This window comes from Rhinolophus ferrumequinum, chromosome 4 (genome assembly GCF_004115265.2).
Source record: "Rhinolophus ferrumequinum isolate MPI-CBG mRhiFer1 chromosome 4, mRhiFer1_v1.p, whole genome shotgun sequence".
Classification (NCBI taxonomy): domain Eukaryota; kingdom Metazoa; phylum Chordata; class Mammalia; order Chiroptera; family Rhinolophidae; genus Rhinolophus; species Rhinolophus ferrumequinum.
The window spans coordinates 77,805,436-77,815,754 of record NC_046287.1 but is presented as its reverse complement, the minus strand read 5'-3'; the positions used below and the strand labels follow the sequence as shown (position 1 = coordinate 77,815,754).

The window sequence follows — 10,319 nt, the reverse complement described above, 5'->3', positions numbered from 1 at the left end:
TTTTAAATTAACCTTACTTGGTTAATTATTCAGTTGGTACAAATTCATAATGAATAATCCCTCTGATATCAAAAAAGGTTAGCAACATCATTGCAACAAGTTCACGAACTTAATTGTCAGAGCAAGTATAACATTTTTCTAAACTCTTTGGTTAGTCACATTTCTAAAGCAATTAAGTGTAAAACAGCATAAGAATTTAATTCCATGTATAACTGAATGTCCAATATAGATGATTTTGAAGTTCCACCTTTTAACAAACACAACAGGAATTAGATCACTAAGCTTTCTCTTGTGAATGATTGTTTCTGCCTTTAAAAATGTTTTGATAACTGCATATTTTAGATAGCAGTTATCTGATTAACCAGAGCATTTTCCTAAAACTGTTATTTTTAGCTAGCCTTTCCCTCGCCTTTGGAGATCTGCCATCTGCAGTGATCTCAGAGGAGGGAGAGCCTGTTTACTGGAGAATTTATACTTTGGGCAAGAAGTCAGGATCCTGGCAGGTTATAATTTCCACTACTGGGAATCTTAGAAATTCAGCACCCACTTCCTTACTTTGGAGGAGACACAATCAAGGGTAGAACTTGGCAATTAGGTCTTTAAAAAAATCAACAGATGACGAACTGAGTCTAGTGAGTAGGAGAAAATAGATATAAATTGTGTTTGTTTTATCATGTTGCTTTGTTATTAATATCACCTATTATTATCTCTCAGAAATACCAACAAAGTGTTACACATATTCATCTATGTACTTACGAAATTAATGACAGTAGAGTGTGTAGTATAGCAGCAGTTTGCCATGTTCCCAGCCCCTCCCGCTCATAGCCCTCATGGGGGGATGCCATTTACACGAGGGACACCAACCCACAAATCCTGGCCGGGTAGTTATGACTCCACCCCTTTTCTTTCCTATCTAACAAAGCCTAGCAGTACGCGAAGGAATGAGAGCAAACTATTGGCGGAATTTTGAATCTCCCTTAATTGAAAAATGAATAAAAGGACTCAATCCCAAACTGATGCTCTAGTGTTAATAACCATTTTCTTCTACACCCTTCCCAGTGATGGATACTCACCAATGGATCATAGCTCTTAGGTTAGAAAGTGCGGTATATCATACAACAAGATCATATAATCAGTATTACCCACGCTGTGAAATCTTACCTCACTCTTGATGTCACCCATGTAATGAAGCACTCCTTCCTTTTATCCCCCTTCCTCTTTTGTGCTTCTGTGTGGTATGTACCAGCTTCTACCATTGTATGATTTCATTTTCGGAAGGATTATTTGTCTGTCTTCTCTTACGAGCTGTAAACTCCCTCTAAGTAAGGACTATGTCATATTTATTTCTCTCTAATACCCCACCATTGCCTAGTATACAACAGTTGTTTGATATATGACTGTTAATAAATGGAAGCAATATTTATTAACTTTCAATCACTCAGAGTTAAAGCCTGAGGTCTGCATGCTAAGGATGTAACCATCCAGGAAAAAGACAATAATTTGGTGGGGCTGATGGAATTTTTGTTAAAAAAAAATGAGTTTTAGCATGAAATTTGTGGTATGTTGATGAGTTAGGTTTACAATAACAGGCAGGAAAAGAGTAATATATTTAATGGAGAAAAGTATTACTTTAGACTGGTTTCTATTCTTAATTGCTTCCATTCATAACTACAGGAATTAAACATAAATGAACCACTAACAGAAGCGTAAGACAAAAATATACTATAAATATGTATGTATATATATGTGTGTGTATATATATTGGGGGTGCCAAAAAAATATATACAAGTGGACACTTTGGTCAATGTTGCTCAAGCAGTAGTTCGCCATAATCGGAAGTGTCTGGTAACCACTTTGAGCACCTCTTGTAATCGCAGGAGTCAAACATGACTTGTATTCATCTTTTGTTGTTGGTATATATTGAGTATTACAATTTTAATACAGTTTTCCTTTCTTAAAATGTGCATACATTTTTTTGGCACCCTCTGTATATAACTATAAATATTAATATATACTTGCATACTGCTCTTTGAAAATTGGTTTTGGACTGGGATGGGCTGCCATTGTAATTGAAATGCCAGGGCTAGTACCATATGAAGGCCAGAGTACAAAGGGTCATGGCTGGGTGATTGTCAGCAGAGGCATTATTCAGAAGCATCTCAAGAACAATTTAGAGTTCATTTTAAGGCTATATGAGGCTATCCGTTATGGTGGCAATATTAAACTTTGCCCTAGAAAAGATTACTTCTTTGGGGACAACTGAATCAAAGTAGCATCTAGGAGCACTTTGAGTCTTCCTGAGAAAGTGTCTCCGGCAGTCAAAAAGTCTTCCTTGTAAGGAAGATCAATATAGGTCTTGACTAAGGTAAATGTCTCTGGTAGGTTGTCAGGAGAAGTCAAATATGTGGTGTGTCTTTTTCAGTATGTGATATACTTTTTCTTTTCAATATTAAATTAATTCTCAACCACAAGACATAGCCAATAGTCTTTAGTAAGTGATTCACACATGTGTGGCTATGATAACAAGAGGCTCACGAACTCTTTGAAGAGGAGTGGCGGGGTCTGGCAGTGTAGTTGATAAAAGCTCAGACTCTGGAACTAGACTGCCTGGATTTGAAGCCTGGCTTAGTGACTTCCAGCTGTAACCCTGAGCATGTTGCTGAACTTCCCTGGGTATCAGTTTCTCATCTTTAAAGTCAGGATAACAATAGTATCTACCCCATATAGTTGTCATGTGGATTAAATGAATGAATGTACACAAAGTAGTTGCATGCTACGTGACACCTAAGAAGCACCATGTAAATGTTAGCTATTTTTATTATTAATATGGGATAAGCGATAACAGACATATAATTCAGTCAATGATCGATGCTATTTTTCTCAGCTAGTAGGTCAGCATGTAGTCATAAACGTCGAACGGAATCACTAATACTGTATAAGTGGTGTGACACAATTAAGGGTGGAGGTGGATAACTCTTGAAAGAATCCTTCATGAGGCCTTCAGTTGGGACAAATGGTAACCCCATGGTTCTAGAAGCTCTGTGGAAATTGTGGTCTCCCACTATAGTAAGGTTTTATTGAGTGGTTTGTTCAGATGCCGCTCTTTCTGACACATTAATCGATGGGTGCCATGAATTACAGACTTATGTGTCTAAATCCACCAACAAGTCTTGTGATATGAAAATAACAACAGGACTTCCTTTTTTGTTTATAAAGGTTGACTTTCCATAGATGCCACACTCAAGATGTCATTGAAATATTCTTGCTATCTGTATTTGAGAGGGAACATTTATATTAGAAGTTGTTCTCTTAATTTTATACTTTATTGCGAACAGCTTAATAATGGAACATTTTCATGGTTGGTTATAAATGTTGTGGTAGATAGCCTCAAAGATGACCTCAAATGATCCCTACCTGCTTGTTTTCATAACTTTGTGTACTCTTCTCCCTTTGAGGAGAGGTTTGGCTTTAGTGACTCACTTCTAGCAAATAGAATGCAGCAGAGGTGTTGGGATGTCGCTTCCACGATTGGACAGTGATTTCTGACTTGGGTGATCTAGGGAGAGCCATCGGGGCAGGTTGTGAACCACCCTATAAAGAGGTTCATGTTGCTAGGAACAGAGAGTGAGGAACTAAGGTCCTCAGTCCAAGAACCCTCAACAAACTGAGTCCTGCCAACAACCACATGAATGAGCTTGGCAGTAAATCTACATCCAGGTGGACCTTCAAATGAGACTGCAGCCCTGGACTGACTGCACCTTCATGAGAGACCGTGAGCCAGAGGCACCCAGTTGGACTGTACCTAGATTCCTGACCCATGTAAGACAGTGAACTTAATGGATAAATGTATGTTTTCTGACTGCTCCACCGACATGCCATTCCCCCATCTTTCTCCTTCTCCCTCAGCTTCCCTATTCCCTGACACACAATATGAAATTAGGCCAATTAATAACCCTGCAATGGCCTTTAAGTGTTTAAGTGAAAGGAAGAGTCACATGTCTCTCACTTTAAATCAAAAGCTAGAAATGCTTAAGTTTAGTGAGGAAGGCATGTCAAAAGCCAACACAGGCCGAAAAGCTAAGCCTCTTGTGCCAAACAGCCAAATTGTGAATGCAAAGGAAAAGTTATTGAAGGAAATTAAAAGTGCTACTCTCGTGAACACACAAATGATAAGAAAGCCAAACAACCTTATTGCTGATATGAAGAAAGTTTTAGTGGTCTGGCTAGAAGATCTAACCAGCCACAACATTCCCTTAAGCCAAAGCCTAATCCAGAGCAAGGCCGTAACTCTTCAATTCTATGAATGCTGAGAGATGTGAGGAAGCCTCAGAAGAAAAATTTGAAGCTATCAGAGATTGGTTCATGAGGTTTAAAGAAAGAAGTCATCTCCATAACATAACAATGCAAGGTGAAGCGGGAAATGCTGATATAGAAGCTGCAAGGAGTTATCCAGAAGATCTAGCTATGATAATTAATGAAGGTGGCTACACTAAACAACAGATTTTTAATGTTGACAAAACAGCCTTATATTGTAAGAAGATGCCATCCAGAACTTTCGTAGCTAGAGAGAAGTCAATGCCTGGCATCCGGGCTTCAAAGGACAGGCTGACTCTCTTGCTGGGGGCTAATGCAGCTGGTGACTTTAAGTTAAAGCCAGTGCTCATTTACCACTCTGAAACTCTTAGGGCCCTTAAGAATTATACTAAATCTACTCTGCCTGTGCTCTATAAGTGGAGCAACACAACCTGGATGACAGCACATCTGTTTACAATATGGTTTACTGAATATTTTAAGCCCACTGTTGAGACCTATTCTCAGAAAAAAAGATTCCTTCCAAAATATTAGTGCTCATTAACAATGTACCTGGTCACCCAAGAGCTCTGTAGAGAGGTACTGTGATATTAATGTTGTTTCCATGCCTGCCAACACAGCGTCCATTCTGTAGCCCACGGATCAAAAAGTAATTTGGACTTTCGAGTTTTATTATTTAAGAAATATTTTGTAAGGCTATAGCTTCCATAGATAGTGATACCTCTGACGGATCTGGGCAAAGTAAATCGAAAATCTTCTAGAAAGGACTAACCATTGAAGATGGCATTAAGAACATTCGTGATTCATGGGCAGAGGTCAAAATGTCAACATTAACCACAACATTCACCACAGGAGTTTGAAGGAAGTGATTCCCGCCTTCATGGGTGATTTTCAAGGTTTCAGACTTCGGTGGAGGAAGTAACTGCAGATGTGGTAGAACTAGCAAGAGAACTAGAATTAGAACTGGAGCCGGAAGATGTGACTGAATGGTTGCAATCTCGTAATGAAACTTTAACCATGAGGAATTGCTTCTTATGGATGAGCAAACACAATGGTTTCTTGAGATGGAAACTACTACTCCTGGTGAAGATCTTGTGAAGATCGATGAGATGACAACAAAAGATTAAGAATACTCCATAAACTTAGTCGATAAAGCTGCAGCAGGGTTTCAGACTTCAAGTTTGAACGGATTATTACCTTGGTAAAATGCTGTCAAACAGCACCACATGCCACAGAGATCACTCATTCGTGAAAGGAAGAGTCAATGGATGTGACCAATTTCATTGTGGTCTTACGAACTTCCTGCAGCCACCGCCAACCTTCAGCAACCACCGCCCTGACCAGTGAGCAGCCATCAACACTGAGGCAAGACCCTTCATCAGCAAAACGATTACGACTTGATGGTTAGTATTTTTTAGCAAGGAAGTGTTTTTAAATTAAGGTATGGACCTTGTTTTTTTTTTTTTTTTTTGACATAATGCTATTGCATACGTAATAGACTACATTATAATGTAAATAACACTTATACGCATGGGGAAACCAAACAATTTATGTGACTCCCTTTGTTGCAATACTGGCTTTATTGTGGTGCTCTGGGACAGAATCCCACAATGTCTCCAAGGTATGCCTGTATAGTCCTTCTCAGTGAAAAATAACCAAAACAGTGCCTTGTGGAGAAACAATCATAAGAAGAGTTTTTTTTTTAAATTTCTATTTTTTAATTTTATTTTTTTAAAGCATAATCATTACCTTTCCTGGTAAGTGTCTGCATGTTAGTAAACTGGGTGTTGTGTAGATAACACTGGGAATCATTGGGTTTCTTCTCTAGTAGGAGCACAGCAAGTGATGGAGATGCGAGAGCAGAATTCCGTGAGTTTGGAAGGAGGAATTGATGACAACTTTTCATGATTTAGTTAAGTTTTTTTCAACAGCCACTTCCAAGGGCACATCAACCAGTCAGCGAATCCACTTGTTCCAGCAGGAGATGGGAGGTGGGGGCGGAGATGGAGCGTGGGGAGGAGCGACATTCACAGTTCGGGAATCGGTGCCTTTCAAGTGTCGCTGTGCGTCCCCTCCGGCCTCCAGGTCTCCCCTGAGCCCCGCCAACTAAACACACACCGCCTCCCACCCCCCATGCCTGCCGTCCGCGCCACCTCGACCACCTCCCACAGCGGACTGCTGGGGATTACTGGGCCGATTCTGGCCGAGAGGATTCCCGGGACTCGGCGCGAATTGCCCGCCTCCTCCCGCGTCTCCGCCCCCTGCCAGGGCCGCTGGGCGCCGAGGGAGGCGAGGGTGCCGCCGCAGGAAAATGAGCGGTGCCCGGAGGGTGGCCCCGAGCTGCAGGTAATGCGCGCGAGACCTTGGTTCAAGAAGGCTGCGCATACCCTCAGCTTCATCGCGCGGCGAGCCCTGAGCGGGTCCGTGAGCTTAGCCCAGGGGCTGCACGGCGCGTCCTGGGCGGTTGGGGAGCAGAGTGGGGGGGGGGGCGCGGTCAGCCCAGGCCTTGGGGGACACTAACGCTACTTGTTTGTCGCGCAGCGACATTCCCGCGGCTGTCTCTTGGAGCGGCAGGAGGCTGCGGCTGCGGTGAACGGGGTCCCGCGGCGGGCGTCGATGCCTCTGAAGATGGAGAAGTTTCTGCAGATCGCGCCTCACTCTCTGGCCATCGTCCTGGGCCCCGCCGAGGGTCCGGCGGGGGAGAGGTCCCGGGCCGCCCAGGCCGCGCCCCCGGCCAAGCCCCGGCAGCTCGCCCGGCACCACATCGGCTACGAGATCTTCGCCGACTTCAAAGCCGAGAACATGCAGCACTTCTGGAACAAGAAGGTCACGGCCGCCGTGGCCGAGACCTTCTTCCTGGGCTGGATCGACGAGCAGGTTCTGCTGATCCAGGGCAAGGAGGAGCACCTGGAGGCACTGCGCGAGGGCTGGACGCGCCGAGCTCTGCGGCCGCCCTCAGGCTTCCACATCCGCTGCCTCGGTGAGTCCCGGCCCCTTGGGGCCCCTGCCCCGCCCTGAGCCCGCAGCGGGCACCGCGCAGGGGACGGCGGCTCCCTCGAACGCCGCGCGCCTCCCTCCACCTACGCGCCCGGGCCGGGGGAGGGGCCGGCGGTCCTCTAAGAGCCCGGGATTGGGGAACTTCCTGGCACCTAAAACGGGGATTTGTGTCTTCCCCACACGCCACCTGGCCGGCCCGCGGTGCATTCCTGGCGGCGCCGGCGGCGCGCTCCGGCCGGGTGGTGCCCGGGAGCTGGCCAGGGAGGAGGCGGCGGCGGCAGCTCCCGGATCTGCGAGTCTCACCTTTTCCGCACTGCTCGGGCTGGGAAGTGTGTGTGAGCCGAAGAGAAGTCGAGAGAGAGGATTCAGGTAGCATCAGGTGGCAGCCGGCTGTACCGCGGGAAGCGGCGGCGGCGGGCAGTTCAGGTGCGCGGCTGCACCCGCCCTCCCCGGACGGCGTCCTTTCCGGAGGACGCGTCCTGCAGCTTGTGCTGGCTGGTTGAATTGTAAGCTTTGGCATTTCTGTGCAAGGCAGAGCTGTAGATTTCGTTTTAGATATTCTGCCTCCAGTACATCTTTCTTCAGGGCATTTTATGTGTTGAGGAAGGGAAGGACACGAGGAGAACAGGGGAAAGTCTGATCCTCAACAAAAGAGAAAACTGTACCGGGGAAGAGAGCCCGACAGGTGATACTCGCCGCCCACTTCCAGTGGTGCTTGACTAGCTGTTTGTTATTGCACCACTTTATAAGTGTATGTCTTAATCCAGTTTGCGTCTCTTTTAGAACATACTTTTCAGTTTTGTACCTTGGGGCCAGTGGCTAAACCCGCGTACAGTCAATAGTGTTTTATGAAACGATTTCAAGAAAGAAAGCGTTCTTTCTAGTCTCAAGGTTTAGAAATTCTTTCATGACATTTTGGGAGGAGGTCGAAAGTTCAAAAGCTAAAAGACTGTAAAGCCGCCTTTTTCGTTACCCGCTGTTGCTTTGCCGCCTTCCTCTGAAGGATTAGCTTTTACCTGCTAATGTGTCTTTCTCTATGCATGTGAAAAATGTATAGCGTTTTTTTATTTTGTTGTGTTTTGTCTGTTTTTACATAACAAATCTTTACAATTGAGTAGAGAAAAAAACTACTAAGGCTTGCAGCTTGTGTGTTTTGTAATCTTTGCTGAATTTCAAAAGGCGTCTTAATTCTCTCTCTCTCTCTCTCTCTCTCTCTCTCTCTCTCTCTCTCTCTCTCTCTCTGTTTTTTGACTTTAGTGAAAACCTCAATAGCGTCCCTGTAATTAAGCTGCCTTAGCAAAGGGGCTAAGATTAATGCCTCTGAGACTTAATCTGCTCTTGTACTGTAGGACTGCAACACATGAGGAAGTAAGAATTTATGTAGTCATTGGTATGCACGGAATAGATTGCATTTTAATAATTTTCTTTTCAACTTGGCTTCATGCTTATTTTTCACTTTTTATTTTGGCAAATTTCAAACATATTCACAAGTAATGTATATCCCCACTGCCCATCCGCCTCCACCATTTTGAAATTCCAGATATATCAGTATCATTTGATTTGCAACTATTTTTGTTGTTCATATATAGTATATATTTTTCATTTTAGCAGAATTAGTAGACTCTGGTGAGCTGTCGCATTAACCAAGAGAATTATTTTGGCAGTCTTAAAGGTTCCAGATTGCTGTGGTTGATTGACTATTGCCCTGCTCCGATTAGATAGTCTTAGCGTCTCAAGGTGACCAGCAGGTGGTCGGTGTGGCAGCTGCTTTGCCCAGCTCAGCCCTTAACTCAGTACCATGAGAGGAAGCAAAGGACTACCTCCTAAGTGAAGGCATCAGATAAAGTAGCAGGGATGATACCTGCTGGGATCCAAGAGGTGACTTTCTTTTGAACTGCCCTGGGGGTTCACAGTCTCCACTATGCAGAATTCCAATTTTGCTTCCGTAATGATGGTAAAAGGCTGAATTGTTTGAAAGAGTTTATCTACTATAAAAATTCTCTAACGGAACCTTTGTGTCTGCTGCAAAGCTTCCTGATTTTTTGGTTGCAAGCTCTTTTATTGAGCTTTGGAATTCCAAAGTCGGGGAGCCACTGACGACTGGCTCACAACCTTTTATTCTGAGTCATAGTTGATGCATCGACAAGTTCATACGTTCAAGAAGCAAAACAAACAAACGAACAGAAAACATACAATGGTATACTAAGAGGGAGCCTGGCTGTAACTCTGCTCGGTAAAGAGTGAGTGATACTATCAGGAATACCCTCGAATCTGTCTAATTTATATACAAAAGCAGGAATCACTATCTTTATTATTCCTCGATAGTTTGTTATTAGTCATACATTTCTTGCATCATCTCTTTCAACCGATCCCTCAATACTACCTATGCTACCATCAGGTACTTCTATGTTATTTTGTGATTTTGGCTAATTCTTTTATGAGTGTGAAACAGCCAGAAAACGAGACACATAGATAAACATTACAGAAGGCGTTGGATTCCCATTTGTTGAACTTTGATGAAATTAATTGGTCACCAGATGTCCTTTTAAATAACTGGTAGGCAAATGCCCGTTTAAGTTTTTATTATTGTGGTAAATAATTATTCACGAAATTTGGTTCTTTTCTAAGTGTTCTCTTAGAGCCCATCTTAGAGAGTGCTAATAAAATTGCTCCGTTAGGTCCTGGCAGTGAAGGAAGGAGAGTAGTAGCTTTCAAGTTCCGTTCTCCTGGATGTGTGCTCCAGCACAACCCGGAGTGGAGAAGAGGTCTGTGCAGGTGCCCTTTTCTGGCCATGCTACAGAACGGTGGAGGCAAGCCTACGTACACTGTTACAGCTGGGCTAAGAACGAGTTAGTATTTTGTTTGGTAACATTTTGAGACACTTGTTTTGAAGTTGCAAGCGTTTTGGTGCCTGTAATTCCAAAAGTACTCCTATATGGTTCTAACCAACTATAGAATTGCAGGTGGGGGTTGGGCAGTGAGGAGATGATTATCAGGTTCAACAAGAAGCA

The 10,319-nt window shown here is 43.7% G+C and overlaps 1 protein-coding gene across 1 annotated transcript; it reads left to right on the top strand.

Annotated features, from left to right (window-relative positions):
• The first annotated feature begins 6,066 nt into the window (after positions 1-6,066).
• Positions 6,067-7,450, top strand: LOC117021442 (uncharacterized). The gene is made up of 2 exons (XM_033104568.1): positions 6,067-6,657; positions 6,853-7,450. The coding sequence occupies exons 1-2, from the start codon at positions 6,445-6,447 to the stop codon at positions 7,327-7,329; spliced, it is 690 nt and encodes a 229-aa protein (XP_032960459.1). The 5' UTR covers positions 6,067-6,444; the 3' UTR covers positions 7,330-7,450.
• Positions 7,451-10,319: the final 2,869 nt, after the last annotated feature.